The 23890-nt window shown below is 34.5% G+C and overlaps 1 protein-coding gene across 2 annotated transcripts in view; it reads left to right on the forward strand.

Moving 5' to 3' along the window:
* Positions 1–23890, forward strand: part of Rat1 (5'-3' exoribonuclease 2 Rat1) — a 458579-nt gene that overhangs the window by 203765 nt on the left and 230924 nt on the right. For both annotated transcript variants that reach the window (XM_090376618.1, XM_090376619.1), the window contains exons 13-15: positions 2749–2806; positions 2959–3016; positions 20997–21046. In XM_090376618.1, coding sequence (XP_090232744.1) covers positions 2749–2806; positions 2959–3016; positions 20997–21046 — 166 coding nt within the window. The remainder of the gene's footprint in view (positions 1–2748; positions 2807–2958; positions 3017–20996; positions 21047–23890) is intronic.

The following is a 23890-nucleotide window of genomic DNA, read 5'->3' on the forward strand; positions in this document are numbered from 1 at the left end:
TATCGTCAGTGGGCATGTATTTACATTATTTACATACACAGGATTGTGTATTTACACTGAGAGTTCTATGGTAAACTACTAGTTCGTAGTATATTGTGCCTAGTGCATTTACTTTTATTAGTAATATTACTAAGCACACCTTTTGGCATTTCACATATTGTGGAGTTATACTTCATAACTGAGTTGGCATGATTGCAACACTAGGTTACCTAACACTGATGATAGGCCAACAAGCCTTGAAACGGTGCCGTCCGAGTGGTGCTATCCACTGAGAATAAGTAACAATAGCCTTCTCTTGAAGCATTATTTGTTCCAGGTAGTGCAATATATGGTAACTCGTTGTGAAGGCAGTCACAATAGGAGAGATCGGCGCCTCTGTAGCCAGGTGGACAGGAGCAGCAGTGCGTAGCACATGCTTCGTGATTAGACCATGGTACGAGCCTGTGCCCACCAAATACGGAGGATGCGGAAAGGTCAGGTAATGACCGCCACATATCCCTGGAGCAATATGGCCTTAGTTGCTAATGCTCCTAAAAGCCAAATAACAAACAAACAAACAATAGGAGATTAAATCTATGCCGTTACTACTGTAGTTCACTACTACAAATGAAAGATTGTGTATTTACACTGAGATTTCTATGGTAAACTACTAGTTTGTAGTATATTATGCCTAGTACACTTATTTTTTTTTTAGTGCTTAAATACAGTTACTTTTATTTGAGCATGGACAATTATTATTTACTTGGAACTATGCATGCAAAGTTGTCAGGTACTTGCTATTATTTACTAATTTTGCTTTCTACTTCAATGTGCTAGTTTTGGTTTCAGTGTAACCTTGCTTGCCTGTTGGCTGAAGAGTGTAATTTCTGCTTTAGAAATTACAGGCTGGCCTCGATTAATTCAGTTTGCGAATGCATCAAGCAAAATGGAAATGCATCAATCAAATATAATAATCAATAGGAAAAATTATAATTGGTCTGTGACTTTCCGAACCCCAGGGACTGATATCTGGTGGGTATGGGCTTGGCACACCCTGAGTCCTGAGCTGGATATCATTCTTCTCTTTTTTGGTGATTTCCCTTCTACTTCTGACTCTCTCTCTCAGGGTAATTCAGACCCCCCCCCCTCCCCGGCTGGTGTAGCATAAGCCTCAGGCTTCCTTGCACCATATAGCTAATAATAATAATAATGTCCATAAAGAATTTTAAAAATACGTTTTAAATAACTTTTTAACTGTATACCATGTAAAAGATAATGAAAATAATTATAGAATTAAATGTTTATTGTTTAAAATACACAATGAAGAAACTATTTGTTACGAAAATATTTGAATAGTGTTGGCTTTCTTTTTTTCATCAATCAATTTCCAACAGCTGACAACAATCTTCTCTAGGCTCTGTCAAAATAACTATTGCAGAGAACCTCAAACAAAAGGTTTGAGGTTCTCTGCGATATGAAAGATTTCATCTAGTTCTTTTACCGTTATCTCCTTTGTGGTAATATTTTCACCTGGCTCATTTTTTTTTTTTTTTGCATTTAAAAAATTCTAATTTTTTAATGCAATTTCTAATTTTTAAATGCAGACTTGCATTTAAAAATTCTAATTTTTAAATGCAAGTCTGCATGTGACTTTATTAACGGGAGACAAACAAGTAACACATCTTCTTCCAGTGGTTGATGGAACACATTGAGGTGGGCAGTGGGCAAACGCTGGTTTATTGCCCATCCAACACGCGGTAAGCTTAACGCGAAATTCAAATATTTTTCAACTATCACATAAAAAAAGAGATTGCGTTAAGTGGAAATTTGCATCGTGAAAAATGGTATAATTTTTTAAAATAACGCGTAACTGAAAAACGCGTTAATCAAACTCACTTTATGCAAAGCCTGGCTATACTCTTTGTTGTTTTATGTTTAATTATTGTACAGATTGTTTTCAGTTTGCCTTTATTAATCTTTTTATTCCTTTATTTATATGACAAGACATTAATACATGCACATGTATAGGTTTAAATTTTCATGCCTTTATCAGTTTTCCCAACTGGAAAATGGAGTGACATGTAGTTTCATGTTATATTTTGTGATTGTAATATTGTTTTCATTCCAGCAGAACTAATAAAAGTTTGCTTTTGTTGAAAATAACATGTAAATACACTGAAATAATGAACAGAGTTGGGCACATGTCATGTGTTGCAAGACCATGTTTATTATGATCGGAAGTGCAACTGATATTTAAATACATGCTGTAATTGGATTTAGCTTATTTATTCATTATTATTTTTTTTATTAATTCAATAAATATGTATAGTCACGTCAGTATTAATTTGACCCTAAGCATGGTCAGGTTATAATGAGGTGTCCTCTGTTGCTCAACTCAAACTTTGGTTACCTTTTATATATGTTCGTGGAAGTGTTTCCAGTAGAAAAACTTGCTATAAAAATTTGTGAAAATACTGGTTTCAATTAATAATTGAAAGAAGATTGGAAAATTCTTTCTTCAGTTTTTTTTCCGTTTTCTAATAAATTAATTACATGAACTTTGTAAACTGCCGCTTTCAGATGTGGGATTTATTATTTATTGTCAAAGAATTTATGAAAGTACTTGTACCTGTAAGGTTCAATTTGTAGAATTCAAATTATTAAACCTATCTCTCTAAAACCTTCCATTTTTAGTGTATCATTGGTAGATTTTTTTTTGTTATCTTTTAAAAAACTTTTGAAATTACATTAAAATTTATTTTCTTTCAGGGAAGGTGCCATTGATAGGCTAGTCGATTTATACAAGAAATGTGTTTATAAGACTGGGGTAAGTAGTGGCTGCCTCTTTTATGTTAATATATGGTTTAAATGCATTGCTCTGCTTCTTAAGAATAATCATTTTGAAATTTTTCTTGTATATAAGACTAAAAGAAAGCACAAAGTATAAGGCAGTATAAATTAACAGAATATATTTTTTAGGGTTACTTGACAGACAGTGGAACAGTGAATTTGAACAGAGTTCAACTCATTATGACAGGTAATATTTTTTAAATTTTATTTCCATGCTACTGTTGATTTATCTATTAGCTATGTGCACTCAGCATGTACATTAAAAATTTTTATCATATATTGTGCCAAGTTCTGTAAAATCTCTGTTCCATCTTGTGAAATATATTGAGTTAAAAAAAAAAAAAAAAAAAAAATTACCTTCCCCCATTAGCAGGGATATGAAATGCGAGAAATTTCAACAGTTAGTAGCACATCTTTTCTTATAAGTCTACATTGTAAGAACTGTACCTCTGTGATTTGTTTACTCATATTTCATTAGCCTCCATACTTCACTGAGGCTGAAGCTGTAGTTGTAAGCATAATCTGAAATGTGCAAAAGCAGTATTTAACTTTAACATGATCACTGTAAACTGCCCATAACATTTAGATATTTTAATTGTAAGTTTTATCAGAGAGTAATTCTATATGTTGGCAAACTTGTAATAAATGATAGTTTGCATTAGTTCCTGTATAACTCAAATTGTATTTGTATGTGATGAAATTTTAGGATAATACAGTAAAACTTTGATTTAACAGACTGGGGCTTTACTTGCTGTGTGCGAGTAAAGCCCCAGTCTGTTAAGTTCTGTTGTTTATGAAACCAAAAGAAATACATATAGTCTCTCCAAAGTTGCCAGAATGTTATGAAGAGCGCTGTACTATTCAATAAAAACCATTATTAAATTATTATTCAAATTATTAAATACTGTATACTGTTGTAATACTGTATTTTACTACACTTGAATGTACAGAGTAGAAGAGATTGAATTTTTATTGTTTCATGTAGTGGCAGGAGAAATTCTGATTAAAGTTTAATCCCATGAAGAGCTCTCCATTACCTTTACTGGAGGTACAGATTACAGCATACTGATGTTTGGCATCATGCTTGGAAGGCTGATTTTGAAGATGGTGGCATGGGAATATTCTGGCTACCTGCCACCCTGCTTTATTGTGATGACAGATCTGTCAGACAGGGATTTGCATAACAGGGTCACTTTAAATGATTTGAAAGCTTTCCTTTCTTTATTTTTCAGTTTGCTGCTATTACTATAACAGACAAATAATCTAAACATATTTACGATCCCATGAATTTTGGCACTCTTCCAACTAAATCGAGCACCATAAAAATATCTCTTGCCCCTTCCTTTTCTAAAAACAACCCAGGACCCATTTGTGTATATTCAAATTCAAGATAATTTGGATTTTTCATGCAACACTTCAATTTATAATAATAATTGCTGGATCACGTGTGGAAATTGCATGTTATTTTCATAAGACCATTAGATTAAAGTTCATTAAAGGAATCACTTAAAGAAGGCAAACTTTTCATTACTAAAGAGTATGCAGTACAAGTCAAAATAAATAATAGGTACAACTTTAAAAGCACTATTATAATTTTTCCTGATGTCTTAAATAAAATTATGATAAATGGAAGGTTATGTAATTTTTTTTATTTAAAAGTTAGCAAAGAATATTGCTAAACACCAATGTTTATTTGGTCTGTAAATAATTCTTGTATTTTGTTGTAATGTTCATTTGTGATGAAATTCTAAAAAAACACCTATTTAATCAGGCATATATCGTGTTAAAAGTATAAAATAAATAACTTAAGGCACATTTGAGAAAAATTTAATGTTTTAATTAAAATTAATGATACATTGCCGTGAAAGAAATCAGTAATCATGAAAAGAAGAAAAAAAAAAAAAATTTTACTTGAACACATTCATATCTATATCACAGTGGGGGGGGGGGATATGTAAATATCCAAGAACCATATCGTTTAAATAACGTTAACCACTGGGGGGGGGGGGCAGATATGTAAATATCCAAGAACCATATCGTTTAAATATACTAATCCTTCTTGATTAGTAGCTATCCCATTTCTATCCTTTTCCTGTGATATTTTTTTAAAAATATTTTTTCACTATTCTTGAATTTCTCTTCAAATTGATGTTTGTCATAAATATGCTTACAGATTTCTAATATGATATGTAGATATGTAAATATCCAAGAACCATATTGTTTAAATATACTAAGCCTTCTTGATTAGTAGCTATCCCATTTCTATCCTTTTCCTGTGATATTTTTTTAAAAATATTTTTTCACTATGCTTGAATTTCTCTTCAAATTGATGTTTGTCATAAATATGCTTATCTCTTAGAAACTTGTAAATATCCAAGAACCATATCGTTTAAATATACTAAGCCTTCTTGATTAGTAGCTATCCCATTTCTATCCTTTTCCTGTGATATTTTTTTAAAAATATTTTTTCACTATTGAATTTCTCTTCAAATTGATGTTTGTCATAAATATGCTTGTCTCTTAGAAACTTGTAAATATCCAAGAACCATATCGTTTAAATATACTAAGCCTTCTTGATTAGTAGCTATCCCATTTCTATCCTTTTCCTATGATATTTTTTCACTATTCTTGAATTTCCCTTCAAATTGATGTTTGTCATAAATATGCTTGTCTCTTAGAAACTTGTAGGCTTTATTGAAAAAAATCGACCATCCAGAAATCTGTATGTAATGAAAATAAATAATGAAATTTCCACTTATTCTCAAGATGACCAGGGCCAGAAGAAGCTACATATTGAATTAACTGCAGCCTGCTTTTCAATACTGCAGTTCACAACGAGTTGTGTATTTTTTGTTGTAGCATACCAGCTCAAATGCAAAATCTCCTTATTGTGGCCACACATGTTAACGTTAACCACTGGACATACTACAAATTCTACAGATTTATGACAGATAATCAGTTCTTTTTTGGTTTAATTTTCTCCTCTCTGGCTCACTGTTGTGGTAGGTTTCCTTGTCATCTTATTGACATGTTCACTGCTGTAATGCAAATGTGCATCGAAACGAACTTCAATTTTTGTGCCTCAGTGCAAATATGCATCCATTCAATTACAGTAAATAACTGAGTGCTGTAAAAGGAAAAGAACACGAAGTGAACAATGAACAATATTAGCACACTGATTGAACTATGGGCTATTGCATTATGACTGGGATTTTTCTTAGCATTAATTGCACTGCCTAGAGAGTGCTATCACTGCTGTATACTTGGTTCACAGTTTTGTATGTTCTTTGTTTATGTTGAAATTTTTATCTAGTTACCCTTTACAAGAAGAAAAGGTAATTTTTTGAAGATTGTTTGCTGAATTTTAATTATTTAGTTTGTGAAAAACAAAACATCCTTAGTGTGTGTATATTGATAAAATTTTGTGTAAAAAGTGTCTTCCTATAAAATTTTACTCTAAAATATTGTTATGATAGATACACAGCCTGGAACATCAGGACTGAAAAGGAACAGGAATGGACAGTATGTTGAAGCTGATGACATTGAACCAGATCTTTATAATATGCCTTTGATACTGAAATAGAATTCTATTCAAGTTGCATAGATTCAGAATCTTGTTCAAATGCATCTGTTGATGTTACAGTGATACACCGGCATTATTTGGAATGACGATTCTTCACAAATGAAATCCATTTTCTAAGAAGCACTGCCAAATTGTTCTTCCAACATTGCCAGAGAAGCACCCAAGGCACACACACGATAAACCCTTGCCATTATATGGCAGCAAATTTGTATTCTGGAAAGGGAGCTGCTTACCTTCCTGTAAAAGTGGATGAAAACTTAGTAGAAATTTATTACATCTAGTAAGAAGTGCTAAAAGGAAAGATAGATTTAAACAATTTAAATTGATGCATGCCACTGAACTAAAAAAAATAAAAAAATTGAAGTATGTGTACATTTTGATGCAATGCCACTGAACTAAAAAAAGAAGTATGCGTGCACATGTTGGCTATCTTTGTTTGAATTAGCCTGGTAATACAGTGGCAACCTTTAATAAGTCTATTTAAAGAAGAGATTAGAAATGATGAGAAAGCAATATGACCAATTTTCAGAGTTACCAAATTGAAAAGTACAACAAGAAATGAGTGGCACTAACTCGTGTTCAGATCCAATTCATGATCCAAAACTTTTTAAAGAGCACAAAATATTATTGTAAAAACAATTCTAAGCATGCAAAGCAAGCTGATAATTCTAGGTTGTTATCCAAGTGTTATCCTCATTTGTTCAGGAAATCTGCTCATCTTTCTCTCTTCTGACTTGAATAAAGCAGTTTGCTTGTTTTCATTTTAAATACTATGCCAGTATTTGAAAATTTAACATTGCTCTTTAATCCAACATACCTCACTTCCATGTACTGAGCTCGTTACTTCCTAGACAGGTGAAACCCATTATAACACTGCTCGGAATCTAAAGAATCCAACATTGCAGTATAAGTGTAGAGCTTTAGAAAATTCGGCTCAACTCCAGTTTATCGGTACACCTTGTCACCGTGTTGTGGGCATGGCCAAATTCAGGACGGATTCAAGCAAAAGAAGTGTGGGTTTTTTAATAGACTCATTTTGGCAAGTGAAAAAGGTTAGGTTAGTTTACGCCAGTAATTTGGATGGATTCAAGCAAAAGAAGCCACTTCCTCCAGAGGTGTACCCATAATCTGGAGTATAACTGAAAATTTTAGCCACAGTTCCTCATTCAAACTTCATACATACTGTCAATTTTGCTAATCTCTTTTTTGCGCAATAATTACAATACTACATCTTAGAAAAATCACGCAAAGAATAATAATAGAAATAATATGCAATTGCTTTGTTTCAATCTTTTATTAATGCACTGCACTGTAAAGTATTTAAAAAAAAAACAACATTCATGTTGTTAAATATACATAAAAATGATAAACACACATCTTTTGTCACAAAAACGAATCAAACAATTCAATTCAAGGTTTAGGCCTAAATGGATGTCAGATGAACTAATGAGACTCGTGGCAGAGACGAAAAATGCATGGGATGGATATAAATTATCATGCAACACAGAAGCCTATGATAGATATAAGCTAGTCTGTAATCATGTCACAAAGGAGGTTACGCAAGCAAAGGCAGATTACAAGAAATCTTTGGCAAACGATGCTAAGAAAAAACAGCAGAGACTTCTTTATTTATATAAACTCTAGAAGGAAGAGAATGAATCAGATTGGGCCACGATATCGACAGTTCAACTGTTGAGGATCCTGCTCGGGTATCTGACAAACTGGATGAATATTTTGCATCTGCATTCACACATGAAGAATTCTGTAGGGGAGTGGAGGACAGAAGCTTATTAAACTCTAACAGGGAGCTTAATGATTTTGTAATAACTGAGAGCAAAGTGGAGGAGCAGTTGTTGAAGTTAAACATAAGAAATGCACCTCAGGTGGATGAGATCTATCCAGTTATATTAAAGGAGGCAGCAAAGGAAATAAGCAAACCCTTAGCCATAATTATGAGAGCGTCCTTGGACTCAGGGGAAATCTCCATGAACTGGAGATGTGCAAATATATGCCCAGTTCACAAAGGGGTATCAAAGGGTGACTCAAGTAATTACAAACCTATTAGTTTAACTTCTGTTCCAGGGAAAATAATGAAGTCACTGGTTAAAGAAGCATTGCAGGATCATCTAGACAAGACTGCAGTGATAATTCAGACACAACATGGGTTTGTTAAGGGAAAGCCTTGTCTGACAAATTTGATAGGGTTCTATGATATGGTTACAAAGGAACTAGATACAAAAAATAATTTTGATATCATATACTTAGATTTCAGGAAAGCCTTTGATATTGTTGTGCATGTAAGTCTACTGTACAAATTGGAACAGTATGGTGTTAAGGGCAAGTTGCTACAATGGATAAAAGGTTGGTTAAGTGGGAGAAGACAGAGAGTGGTAATCAGTGGATGCTCTTAGTGGAATGTTATCAGCGGAGTCCTGTAGGGTTTCGGTGTAGGCCCACTGTTGTTTTGTATATTTATGCAATCAGTGGGTTTGAAGGATGAATGCTGTCATCCTTGACCGGGTGTATAGGTTCTGGGACCGTAAGTGGCTAGAGAGTTTGTGGATAGATAGGCTCGTCTGAGAACAATAGTATGAATAGGGACAGGGGTGTTCGATTTCACCCCCTACTAGAAGCTGTGGTTCTGGCAAAAGACGAGCGTTTTATATTTCCACGCTCCCGAGCCGCTTCCGGTTCTGGATCGTATGGAAGAAATATTGAGCATGCACCTGGTCAACCACGTGTGCTGTGAGCCTGTTACTTAAGGATGTGTTGCTTAAACATCATTGTTGTTGAGAAAGGAGGCAGAAGCCTCCGAAAGCTTTAGTCAATGTTTTATCGCTTTTATCTTTATTGTATTTTAAATATTTTATTTATTTATTTATATTTTATTGTATATTAAAGTTTCATCATGTATATATATATATATATATATATATATTTATTTATTTATTTTGTAAATCAGTCTTTTGCATATATCATTTTACAGTGTAGTATCGTTTGGTACATTTTAGTTTCTAGTATTAAACCATTATAATTAAACGGTTGGTGTATTTGTTTTAAATTCTGGATAAGTATGTCAATCAGTGGGCAACTTAATCCATTTTGAAATAGTGTCCCGAAGTGATGCACGTTGCCCAATGATTTTCTCACTTGGCACTTCTGCAAAGCTGATTTCAAAATCACTGAAGGTTGAGCCATCATATTGCTCTTTATTGTTTGCAGATCATCAAATGATGTCCTCTCACCATTTTTTTTTTCATTGTAAAAAACTAAAAGAAAGTCATGTGGAGCTATATCTGACAAAAATGGGAGTTGCTGGACTTAAGCGATTCTGTATTTTGTTAAAAGTTCTGTATAAGTAGTGACTGATTTGACATCTCATTATCGTGGAGAAGCATCAGGTCTTTGGAGTTTCACATTTCTAATCTTTTTCTTTGAGCCACATTGTGATGTGGTTCAAAGTTCATTTCAGAACTTCATGTAGAATGTTTATTAATTATCTTTTCCTTGGGAGCATATTTGTAGTGGATAACAATCTGAAAGTCAAAAAAATGCTATCAAAATGGCCTTCATTATGCTATGCACCTGTTGTGGTTTTTTGGATCTTGGTGGGAGGGCATACTGTCTTCCACTGAGATGACTAATGTTTTATCTCAGGATAATCACATATGTAAACCCATGTTTCATCTTCAGTTAAGCTATTTATAAAAAAATATTCCATCATTGGCCATGCATTCAAACAAATTGGAAGTGACCTGCTGATAAATGTTCATGTTGTTCCTCTGCTAACAATTGGAGCACAGACTTACAGAAATGCACTTTATGTCAAGCTTTTACTGAAATAGAATGACATGATATGAAAAAGAAACAGGTTTTCTTCATCGTATTTCATAACAGCTAATCTTCAGTTATTTCATACCAAAGTTTACACTAGAGACCCAGTTTCATCATTTAAAATTTTCTTTGAAATGACAGTGCCAGTCAAACCCGTGTTCAGCTCATTTCAGAGTCCCCATGTGCCATTTAAGACTATTTTTGCTTTAAAATTGAAAATGTTTTTTCCAAGTTTATTTCACAATAGCCTGAGAATACAAAAATATTTTGTGTTTATATTAGATGAAGTGTTAAGGAGGCAGTAAAAGGTGAAACAAGATAGTATTTGTTTATGCTATCAAGTGTTTGTTAGGAGGCACCCAAGTCAGCTAATGTACAGGCAGTTCTCGCTTTACGAGTTCCTGGGTTTACGAGTTTTTTTTTACCCTAAGTATCAACTATCAACAAAATCGAAAATATGAACATTAATTGCAAAAACTGAATGTTAAATATTCATAAATACTGCATTCCAAACCACGTGCGTAGCTATACAATACGGTGTACTCCGCTTAACGATATTAATCTGTTCCAGAGACACCATAATATCGTAATGTGAACCCAATAACAAATTCTTTTTTGGTAATTTGTTTCAAGATCTCGGAAGTTGAAATTTTCACAGTATAACTAAGCTATTTATCCCTCTAAAATGTCATTTTTAAGGTCACGAGCGTGACCTTAAGGCCATATAAAAGGTTGTGAGTGTGGTTTGTAAATTGTATTAGTTACCAATTCAAATCACTAAAATGCACTACACTTTTATCGTTATCATACGTTCCGTTATAAGAATCAATTTTGAACGCCTTTGTGATATTTTTCTAAAGCACATTTGTGGAGGTCACTACCATAAAACAATAAAAACAATTTGCATTTTCTGGTTTATTGGGCTTTTCTGTTACTGCAAGCAATTATAAATGAGTAGTAAACTCTTATCTTCTTGCATTTGCGAAAATACTGATAGCTGGAATTGTGTGGGTTTTTACGTTATTATGGTGAAATGTGTTTCCCCTTCACTGAAATCTTCAATCGTATAAAAAATATAAATAAATTTTCAGAATCTTCTCTTCATTCTTTTTTTTTTTTTTTTTTTTTTAAGCTTCGTAAACTTGTTACTCCATGCAAATCCTGTTAGATGCAATTTGCGTGTGCCATCAAAAAATGCTTATGCATGCAATTGTGAAATTTATAATTAAAAGATTACCTTGGAAACAAACGTCTCTTGAAACATTTCTGAAGACGACGACTCCTTGTGCAACAAACAGAGTGCCGAGCCAATAATGAGTAATCAACAAGCGTGCATTTAGTTGATGATGATGAAGAATAAACATTCTTTAATATTTGTAAGTCGTAAATAATTTCTCTATTATTATAATTTGCTTGCTTTTACATGCTACATTTTCATTTCTTTCAATAAATCAATCATTGTTTAAACAAACTAATTAGCTAACTAATTTCATTGTTGAGAACGTAACCCCTATTTTTAACCATATGTATATGGGAAATAAATTCTCGTTTTATGAGCGCGCGGAACGTATTAACTCGTAAAGTTGAGAACTGCCTGTATAATCTTTGCTACCTTTACCCTACCAGCCGTGACTAAGGGAAAGTCCAAGTAGTGTTTATATGGGGGACAGTGCTAAGAACATTGTCAGGGAAATGGGTATATTTTTGCTGTGTGAGATATTAAGTGATCTCATGTATCTATACATGTTCCCCTTCCTCAAACTTTTAGCTTATTTGCCTCACTGCTTCACAAACTGCATGCCACACTAATAGAACAAATGTATTTGCAAAAGATGTGAACCATCCAAAATTTAATTTCAGAAATAATACATACATAAAATCCAAGGAAGTGAAGCCAGCGGACATCGCTGGACAGTGCAGTGTCGAGTCAGTTTGGTGTGACATAAGCATTGGGAGATCAAAATTGAGAGTAGGAGTGTGCTATAGGCCTAATGACTCTGATGAGTATAATAAGAAACTGTACAGGGAAATAGAGTGGGCCAGTAAATCAGAGAGTCTTATAATGGGAGATTTTAATTTCCCAGATATTGACTGGAATTTGTGGGCTGGTCACTCACACACTAGCAAGGCTTTTGTGGATTTATTGGATGATTGTTTTCTACATCAGCATGTTCGGATGGCAACTAGAGGGAGGAATACTCTTGATTTGATTATCAGCAGTGATTCTTCATGCATTAAGAATCTGCAGATAAATGAACCACTAGGTGGCAGTGATCACAGTGTGCTGAAGTGGGATTTACTCAAAGAGGTAACTACCATTAGGGGTAAAGGGAAGGGTTATTGCTTTCGTAAAGGTGACTACGATGGACTGAGACAGTATTTAAATTCTATACAGTGGGACCAACTGATGATGTTACCAACAGTAAATGCAAAATGGGAAGCATTCAAAGAACTTATCTTGGAAGCTACTAGACTTTACATACCAACTAAGAAATATTGTTCAAGGTTTAGGCCTAAATGGATGTCAGATGAACTGATGAGGCATATGGCAGAGAAGAAACATGCATGGGATACATACAAATTAACACATGACACAGAAGCCTATGATAGATACAAGTTGATCTGTAACCAAGTTACAAAGGAGGTTAGGCAGGCGAAGGCAGATTATGAGAAATCTTTGGCAAGGGACGCAAAGAAAAACAGCAAAGAGTTCTTTACTTATGTAAACTCTAGAAGGAAGGGGATGAATCAGATTGGTCCACTTGATATCGATGGGTCAACTGTTGATGATCCTGCTCAGGTAGCTAACAAACTAAATGAATATTTTGCATCGACATTCACACATGAGGAGTTATTTAGCGAGGGGAAAGCCAGAGGTGTATTCAACTCTAGCAGTAAGCTAGAGAATCTTGTAATAACTGAGAGTAAAGTGGAGGAGAAATTGTTGAAGATAAACACAAGAAAGGCACCTGGGGTGGATGGGATCTATCCAGTTATATTAAAGGAGGCAGCAAAGGAAGTAAGCAAACCCTTAGCCATAATTATGAGAGCTTCCTTGGACTCAGGGGAGGTACCCATAGACTGGAGATGTGCAAATGTGACCCCAATTCACAAAGGAGGATCAAAAGCTGACACAAGCAATTATAGACCTGTAAGTTTAACTTTTGTTCCAGGAAAATTAATGGAGGCACTAGTTAAAGAAGCACTGCAGGATCATTTAGACAAGACTTCAGTTATAGCTCGGACACAGCATGGTTTTGTTAAGGGGAAGTCTTGCCTGACCAATTTAATTGGATACTATGATGCAGTCACAAAAGAACTGGATGCAGGGAATAACTTTGATATTATATACTTGGATCTTAGAAAGGCTTTTGATACTGTTGCACATGGAAGACTGCTGCACAAATTGGAGCAGTGTAACATTGGAGGCAAATTGCTGCTGTGGGTAAAGGGGTGGCTGAGGGGGAGAAGACAGAGTGGTAATCAATGGACACTGCTCGTCATGGACTAATGTTATTAGTGGAGTCCCTCAGGGCTCAGTGTTGGGTCCATTATTGTTTTCTGTATTCATAAATGATATTGATGATGGTATATCAAGCTTAATGTCGAAGTTTGCAGACAATACAAAGGTAGGCAGGGTTGTCAAGGACACTACTGACACTATGCTGCTGCAACAGGATCTGGAAAGGTTGAGCAGATGGGCTGAGAGGTGGCAAATGAAGTTTAACATTGACAAATGTAAAGTACTACACATGGGAAACAGCAACCCCAGAGCAACGTATCAACTCTGTGGTACTACACTGACAGTGGTAGAGAATGAAAGGGACCTGGGGGTGGTTGTGCAGGCAGATATGAAGTTCTCTGAGCAGTGCAGACGGGCTGCAAGAGTAGCTCATGGTGTATTGTCAATGATATATAGGAATTTTTCTAGCAGGGATAAGTTGATTATTCCCTTGTATAAGGCAATGGTCAGGCCACACCTAGAGTACTGTATACAGGCCTGGAGGCCTCATTTCAAGAAGGATGTAGAGCTGCTGGAACGCGTACAGAGAAGGGCAACAAGATTAGTGAATGGAACAAAGGGGTGCTCTTACGAAGAAAGGCTTAAGATTTGCAAATTACAGTGTCTGGAGACTAGGCACCAGCGAGGTGATCTGATAGAGGTGTATAAAGCATTGAATGGTTTGAGCATGCTCAATGCTGATGGGATTCTTCCTCTAGCTCAGAATAATCACCTGAGAGGGCATAAATTCAAATTGAGTAAAGACAGATGTAGGATAGACGTGCGGAAATTTGCCTTTAGCCAGCGAGTGTTCGGTTGGTGGAACAGACTTCCATCCCTTGTCGTGGAAGTTGATAGCCTAAATAAGTTTAAGGCTCAGCTGGACAGGTATTTTGAACGAACAGAGGGGTGAAGTGGGAGTGGTTTTTTTTTTTTTGGCTGATGCTGCATAAGCTTGCTTTCTTGCATCAAATGCCTCTACTAATGCTAATGCTAAATATCTGTAGTCTCAGTTTAAATCTTAATGTTGTTTGTTACCACTGTCTGCTCTGCCCTACTCACTTTTTCTGAAAGAACCTCAAGTTATCAGATGACTGAACCACCACTTCTCTCATCTTTGGCCATTGCTAATCTAATCATTCACTGTATGATTCTATACCTGCCAACTTTTTTGATTTAGTCAGGTATTTGGTATGTCTTCCAGTTTTCTGACGAGTTTCATTTTATTACTTTTGTAAGTCAAGTTTGAATTATTTTTCAAATACATAGGTACAACTTATTCTGCTATAACATGCTAGTGAAATAAAGTAACACAGAGGAGCACAAAAACCCACGTGCTTCCATGGTTACTCTTTCTCACTGTCATCCTTTCAGTTGATGGTTGTCCATGTATGCATGTTGCATAATTTGCTTTGCTCTATATTTTGTGTATTTTGTAAATAAAATTGGATATTTTTAGTTTTGGGAAAAATGGTTTTTGACATGGATCCAGACATCAAAAGAAGCTGCATGTTCAAAAGAAAACTGAATGATCTAATGGGTGGGGTTGCAGATTTCGGAAGGTGAATGGGGAGCAAGCAAAGCAGCTGACTTCACTTTCATTCTTTAAGCTGGCCCAATACAAGAAGATCCTCCTTCCTCCCATTGAAAAATTAGCCATCAATAAAGAAATGATATTGCTTATGTATGATTTATTTCAATAAATTCTTATTTAACATTACACAATACATTTAGGGCAATAGCCTCAGTTTACATAGAACTTAACTAACATATAAGTTAGTGCTAGAGCATCTTGTCTATACGTAGCCAACTACTAAGTAGTTGATAAATGGGATCATTTAAGTATATCTCATATTGTGAATACCTTCACGAGTTACCATGGTATTGCATTACCTCGAATAAGTAACAGTTGTCTTCTCCTTTGGCAAAGCATTACTTATTCGAGGTAGTGCAATATCATGGTAACTCATTGTGAAGATATTCACAATATGAGATATACTTAAATTATGCCATTTCTCAACTACTTAGTAATTGGCTATGTATAGACATGATGCTCTAGCACTAACTTATATGTTATTCTTATTTAACACAATTTGCTGCACTGACACATAATAAGTGTCAAATGGCACCAGAATGTGCCAAAATGTATATAGAGGCAGTCATTCTTAAGTGGTCAATATTTGAACACTTTAAAAGTACGTGAAATTAACAACTACTCAATATCAACACTGATTAAACTGTGGGCTATTTGCACCAACACTTGGTTTTCGTTTATAGACTTAGTAGAAGTTTTATTTGTTCTTTTCTTGCATTGTGGTTTGTTGTGATCTACAGTTCAGTTCAAAAGTTTTGATAATTTTTAGCTATGAATTCCAGACTTTTCAGCCATTATGTACAAAATTTCAGAATGTTGAGAAGCAGCATTAAAGTTGTCTCTCAACATTCTGAAAATTATGGCACAATGGATAGACCCTCTCAAATACAGGCAGCAGTGAACATGTTAACAACCTTTGAGTTTTAATAAGTTATTTATTGGTCATAGCATAATGTGTTCATAAAAATAAGTTTGAAGATAGAGTAAGTATTAACAATTTATAGCTTTTATTGGGACCTATACCGGACCATTATGAAAATGAACATGCTGTAGTACACGTTTCTGTTTATGCACTGTTTTTTAGGAACATTTGGTGTGCGTGCATTATAGCAGGATCAGCTGTATTATGTTATTCTTTTTAGTTATGAATCTACTGAACTTACCATATACACTTAAAAGTCAGTGTGTTTTGGAATAGCCAGTATAGATACAATGGCCCAAAAGCCAATCACTTTTAAGATGCTTTCTCCCCACACTGTACTAACGTTTCAGTTTGATGCAGAACTTCTTTTGAGAGTAACAATGTGGGATGATGATTTTGTTCTCCAAATACAATTATGTTTAAATTAAACATAACTCAGTTAGCAGATTGCAGTCTATTAATTCTGTGTTTTTGATCCTGATAGATAGAAAGGAGCATTATAGCCTTAGTTGCTAATGCGCCAATAAAACCCAACCAACCAATCCTGATAGAAAGCCTGTTGGCTGCCGAATTTCAGTTTACCAAACTTATTTCTGTATTTTTTTTTTTTTTTTTTTTTCTTTCTTTCAGTTGAACAGTCCCATAATCTCCTTATGCAACTAATACTACTTTTCTAACTGTGTGTATACACACACACACACACACACACACACACACACACACACACACACACACACACACACACACACACACACACCCCCTGGTAAAGTTTGCCTTGAAATCATCAGTATTGTACTCCTGATCATTTCATTATCTAACAACTTGTTTAACATTCATGACATATCTATGTATTAATTTTTTATTGGTGTGTAGTTACTTTGACAGAGAGGATGATGTTTTGTTCATATTTCTAGATTTTGATTATCAGCAAGAGTTAGAGCACTTCCCATCCCAGACATTTTATTTGGAAATAAATATTTATTGATGTTAGTTTTCAATAACCTTTATATTAGTTAAAACTTCATTGCTTTATAAATCAAGGGAGGGTCTTATCCTGTCCTCATATCACATGTATTGCACTGATCATGAAAAACCTGCAAGAAAAAGTTTGCTTGGATATTTAAATGAACAGTTACTGCAAACTGTTTTTATATGTTTAGTAAAACATGATCATATTTGCCATTTTTGCTTTTTAAATTATATTCCATAGAGCTGTTTCATATTGTATTAAGTAAAACAAGCATGCATTTACCGAATAAAATGTATCTGAACACAGCTGAGGAGAACTTAGTTTCTGATTGCTGCTTCCACAGTGTTCAAGAGTGCAGTTGGCAAACAGTACAAGGTTATGTGTACTGCCCAGAAAACCGAAAAAAAAAAAAAAAAAAAAAAACTCAAACTGGCTTATTTTGCTTTCAAAGCTTTCCAGATAAATTGTTTGAAACCTGTACCATACGCCATGAAATTACAGCCTACACTCTACATGCTCAGTAAAGCTCATCATACTCTGTTTTTTGACTCTCGAACAGCTATTGTACTTTTGCATTGATTTTAGGGTAAGTGATGCTCTGATGGTTGCAGAACACTTTCCTGTGAATTGGAAAACTTTTCTATATCATTCATGGGGTAGGGGGGAAATAAAAAATAATAAATAAATTTAAAACCCTCTACTTTGATTCCTGTATGACCCTGATTTTTGATAAATCCCATGCAATATTTGCACCTCTGTATATTTTTTTCCATTCTCATTATTTATTTTATTAAGTAGAATATCACTGAAATAATTTTATAGGTAATTTATTTGTTAACTTCATTGTGCTGATGTTTCTCATTTCCAGATTTTTTACAGATGGTTCAAGGAGGTAAAAGAATAAATAATAAAATACCATAGTTAAAAAATATGTAAAAGTACAGTCAGTCCTCGTATAGCACGATAGTTGTGTTCCTAGAAACCCTCGTGCAATGCAAAATCGTGCAATATAAACAAAAGCCCCTATGGAAAAAATAGAGTTAGGTGCTGACCACCCAAGGTTGAACACACATTTGTAACCACATATGTATTTTATTACGACTATTATGTAATAAAATATTGCTAATGCTTTTGCTTCTTCTATAGTAAGCAAACTTTTTTGTTTTATTTTCTATACAAACAGATGACAGCCGTTCCATTTCTTCCAATTCTTTGTGTCTTGATCTAATGGATTTTAATTACACTTTGAGTTATTCCTGCTATGAAAGTTGTTTTTATTTTCTCTGCATTCTTTCTAATTCTCGGCGTTGCCTCCTTTAGGCCTGTAGCATGTGCAACATCACATGGTCTTTCATTTCGTTCAAAGCGTTTCACAATTTCATATTTTTTCTCTATCGACAGAGGCGGACTGGCCATAAGCCTCACCGGGGAAAGCCCGGTGGGCCGGAGGCCTGTGTGATTTTGGCCATAAACCATAGTACGAGGCCACCACAAATTTTCCTGGGTAAGAATTTTTGACACAGTCCGCGCCTCCGTAGCCAGGTGGGAAGGAGCAGCAGTGCATAGCACACGCTTCTTGATTAGACCGGGGTTCGAGCCCGTCACCACCAAATGTGGAAGATGTGGAAAGATCAGGGAATGACCACCGCACCGGAGCAATATGGCCTTAGTTGCTAATGCTCCTAAAAACCAAAACAACAACAACAATTTGACACAGTCCGCCTCTGTTTATCGATATTGCTTTTCTTTTTCTCTCTGAATCTGTAGTGTCTTCACCAAGACGCTTCATTTTCACACCTTTTAAGTATTTTACTCATCTTTAGGGAATAAAGCACAATCACAACTAAAGCTGTGCTCATGTAGCAGTTGAATAAACAATACTGTAAAGGCAGAGATACACTATTAACACCTCACATTTTACTAAAGCACATTTCTGTGGTTACTACCATAAAACAATAAAAACAATTTCCAGTTGCGTTTCTGCTAGTGGAATTTGTTATAAACTATAGGTAAACTCGATCTAATGGCATTTACGATAATACCGATAGCTGGAATTGTGTGGATTTTTACGTTATTATGGTGAAATGTGTTTCCCCTTCACTGATATAAAAAAAATATAAATACATTTTCAGAATCTTCTCTTCATTCCTATCGTGTTGCGGTGATTCAGCATTCGACTGCCATGTCTTGTAAACACAAAGGCGAATTGTGCATAAGCGAATTCGGTTCGCGTTGTATACAGTATCGTTTCCCTATTTATAAATTGCATGTGATCGAATTCGTGTAGTGTAAACACGTGTTATATGAGGACTGACTGTATTGTCAAAAAATAAGCACCAGAGTTACTAATGCATTCTCCATTTATTTCTGCTCAGATTTTTCCACTTACTTTGACACATCATACTTGGTTAGATTTATCTTCCAAGAATTGACAATTGTCAGACTCCAAGATTGCTGGATTTCAGACAGGTGTAATACCTCTCTTTTGAACTTGGCAGAAAAGAAAAAGAAGAAACAAAAAAAACTTAAAAGTACAGTTTCTTGCATGACTGATATGCAATATACCTAATGTAGCATATGATACACATCAGTCAGGTCTGTTAGTTTTTTTTTTTGGGAGGGGGAAATTAATCTCTGAGAATACCCAGACAGTATCAGCACTTAAATGTGCTTCTGCATTAAATTTATTTAATGCTCCTAGCTTTACGGTGTATGCAAGTATACTTGCACCTGTTTCTACTCTTAGTAACCCTAACACAGCCCACGTATTTACTTGTTCAGTAGACAACCAAATGTAGGATATCAATTCGAACAGTTGTCATTTTGTGGTGACTGAAGTAGGGTACTGTTATATCTTACTCAAATTTATATGACTGTTTGTGTTACAAAGTGTATTGTATGTTCATATGCATATAATGTAAATTTCGATGTATTTTTGCCATTGTAGAAGACTTCAAGTAGTGCATGAAACATGGCATTTAGAATTCTAAATTACTTGTGTATCCATGTCTTCTATCCATAAGTAAATCCACATCTAAATTTCTAAACTGAGGTTTAAGCCAAGAATGCAGTAAAGTGCCCTTCTTTTGAATAATTTCCGTTGTGTGTACAAAATATACCCTTTGCAACCGTACCACATCAGTTGTTTCAGATGCCCTTATCGTAGGTCGTGCAGTTTATAACTATCAGTAGCTGATTTTCAAGATCCCACACAATAAAATTTTAACGAGTTATTGAATGATGAGAGATGAATATCTTTCTGAACCCATTCTGTGATTATATGGGCCATGAACATTGTGGAACGTTTACTGCTGCAGTGTCTCAGAACAATGTATTTGTTGGTCAGTGTTAGTATTTTTATTTATTTATTTTTTTATTTTTTTTTTCACTCTTAGATTTGATCCTGAGGTCAATTTCTAAATGAATATATTAATTAACAATCACATTGTGTTTTTGTTATAATAAGTTTGAGTGAACTTGATGGAAAATGCTGGATTGGATTATATTTCAAATCATCTATAACTTTGTTGCTGATTACTTTGTGGAACAGTGAGTTGTGTGTTGATGTCTGTTCATCTAAAGAAGATAAATGTGTTTGTTTCCTAGCTGTGCTTAAAACTTAAATGGCAGTTCTACAGCATGTTTGCTTCAGCGGATTTCTTTCTTGGGATATTAAATAATACTTTGTCAAGTCCTATTTTTGGTCACCCAGTATTTAGTGGAAGTAAATCCATATCTTAATATACACATTAAACTTTTCAGATCTTGGAGAGGTTGAAGATCAAATTTTCAAAAGGAGGCAAGAAAATGAGGTAATTATACATGAGAGTGTCAGATTTATCATGTGAATGTGGTTTTGTTAAAATAATATCCACTTAATGCAAGAGTTGAGGATTAAAGATTGTTTAACTGGATGCTAATAATCCATATTGGTAACAAATTTAATTAATATTCAGGTGGTTTATTAATTTATAGTTAAATGTTAAATTATTTAATGGACAGTGGTATTATTCTTAAATTGCTATAAACACTTTTTTGGCTTGTTACTATAAGGAATTATGTTGAAAGGCTTTGTCTTTCTTCAGAAAGTTTTTCTTCATTTAAATGTCTGGAATTTTATTTTTGTATTGTGGATGTGCAAGGTATGAGGTATTTGAAATTCTCAGTTTGTAATAATGCAATGTCCACAGGTCAGACTAGTTTCTAGCCACATTAGTCTTTTGTTCTGTTATTTCTGATGTCTACAGAGAGTATCAAGGGTGGGAGGGAGTGGTATAGACTCTTAAACAAAGAAACTGTTTTTAGTCAAATAATTGTTTAACTAATATTTGAATGAAGAATAATGCTGGACCACTATTGGTAGTTTTCCTGCTTGATTATGCTTATATTTAGAGATAGGTGTATAAGTTTCATTACAACCCCTCACACATTGGCATTTTCAATACCTTTTTTACACTTCTGTACATTCATATTTTTTCCCCTGAAAATAGGTTACAGTATGAATGTACTTACATAATTTTTATTATAATACAGTAAACCCCTCTATTCGCAGTATCTGTATTCGCGGTTTCGTGTATTCACTGTCGTTGATTTAATATAAAATAAAACCTAAAAACAATGTGAATTTTAAAGCGCCACAAACATTTTCCGCCATAGAAAAACATGGGCGTGGCTAAAATTATCTTTCCCGGTCAAAAGTGCTCAGTGGATGGGGGGAGAGGGGTGACAAAATTGCGAGCGTGGATGTTTCTCACTAATCCTTGTTCAGTATGTGTTATGTGCTTGTCATGGAAGGTTTCGTTGTTTGCTTTTAATTTATATGCTTATAAATTGAATAAATTTATTAAATTTATTAAAGTTTATTAAATTAAAATTAAATTAAAATTTATTAAATTGATGTATTACAAAAGTGATAAATCTACCGTTTTGCAGTGTAAAAACAGACTTTTGTGAGTGTGTTAATGGAAGAAAGTAACTTTATTGTGGACAAGTTCTTTCTAACCCGTACAAAAATATGGCTATGAATAACAAGGGAAATGTGAAAAGATCAAAGGTGATTACATTAGCGAATAAAATTGAGTTATTAGGCAAAATTTTTAATGGTGAAAGTGTCCTCAGTGGCAAAATATTATAAAATCAATGAGTCAACGATATGAACAATCAAAAATTGGAAGAAAAAATCTGCCGTAGTGTCCATGAAAACGCGCTAATTGCTTCAAAAATTTTCTCTGTAACTCGTGATGTTACATTTAAAAAAAAATGGAAAAGGCTTTAACTCTGTGGTTAGAAGGCCGAACTCAAAATAAAATTCTGTTAAGTTTACTCATCATTCGTGAAAAGGCAAAACTCCTTTATCAACACTTTAGTGAAACTGGTGATAGCACTGGCGGGATAAGTTTTTTAGCTAGCAAAGGTGCTGGATTGAAAGATTTGTTTGAAATTTCTAATAGATATTATATTTAATATTAAATTGTTTCTTATTTTCATTTTGATGCCATATGCTTGCATTTCACTATGTACTGTCTATGTACATATAATACATACGTAGACAGAATTTTAGACTAGTTTTTCTTATATATTTCATACTTTGGAACAGAACCCCTTTATTACTGTGGGAGCCATAACTCAGTATTCATGTTTTCAGTATTCGTGGCATTTCTCAGGAATGTAACCCCCGCGAATAGCAGGGGTTTACTGTATTATAAAAGAAAAAATGTACTTCCTAACAGTATATAGTGTATATATAACTTAATAAAGCATTCATTACTATTTTATGTACAAGGCAGGATCAGAAAACTCCAGCACAGGTTTTTTTTTTTTTTTTTTTTATTATATATGTATATATATATATATATATATATATATATATATATATATATATATATATATATTTGAACATTGAATAAGAAAATCTGTTTTATTTTGTAATCTAATATGTCTGGAATCCTTTTACAATAGCAGACAATGCATTAGTTACACTGAATTGAAAAGTTTATATTTATCTTTTATTGGTATGGAGTAACTTTCTGTTCCCCTCTAAGGGGCTTAGAGGGGAACAGATATCCTGTGTGTTATCCGACACTCAGCCTGAAACACTGATGGATCCAATATCTCTCTATTACAGAAGATTTAGGAGAAGTCCGGTTGGCCTGCCTCCCTAAAATCCACTCATGCACACCTTCTCGATGGTAAGCCCTGTTACGTCACTTAGGTGGCAACGAACGTGTAGAGTGGTTCTCTTCAAGACGCCTGGTCAGCGTGAAGAGGAAAAGACCAAACCCTCCAGCAATGAGAGCACAACAATACAAATGGCCCTCAGTCCCCAGCAGCTTTCACTCTCCCTCTTACGGCAGCGAGAGGATCAGAGTGGAAGCAGAGGGTGCTAAGAATCTCTGGGTACGACCAGGCTGCCATGCACGGAAATTGAACTTGGCCTGTTATAACGTACGATCACTCATCGGTGAAGACAGGATATTAGAGCTGGAAAAGGAATTAGAAAATGTGAATTGGAATATCATCGGTTTGGCTGAAACAAGAAGAAGAAATGAGTCACTTATAAGTCTATCAAGTGGAAATCTGCTGTACACCAATGGAAACAGTGAAAGGAGTGAAGGTGGAGATGGGTTTCTGGTCCATAAAGATTTAAAAAACAACAT

This window comes from Mastigoproctus giganteus, chromosome 6, assembly GCF_048544385.1.
Source record: "Mastigoproctus giganteus isolate SK-2022 chromosome 6, ASM4854438v1, whole genome shotgun sequence".
Classification (NCBI taxonomy): domain Eukaryota; kingdom Metazoa; phylum Arthropoda; class Arachnida; order Uropygi; family Thelyphonidae; genus Mastigoproctus; species Mastigoproctus giganteus.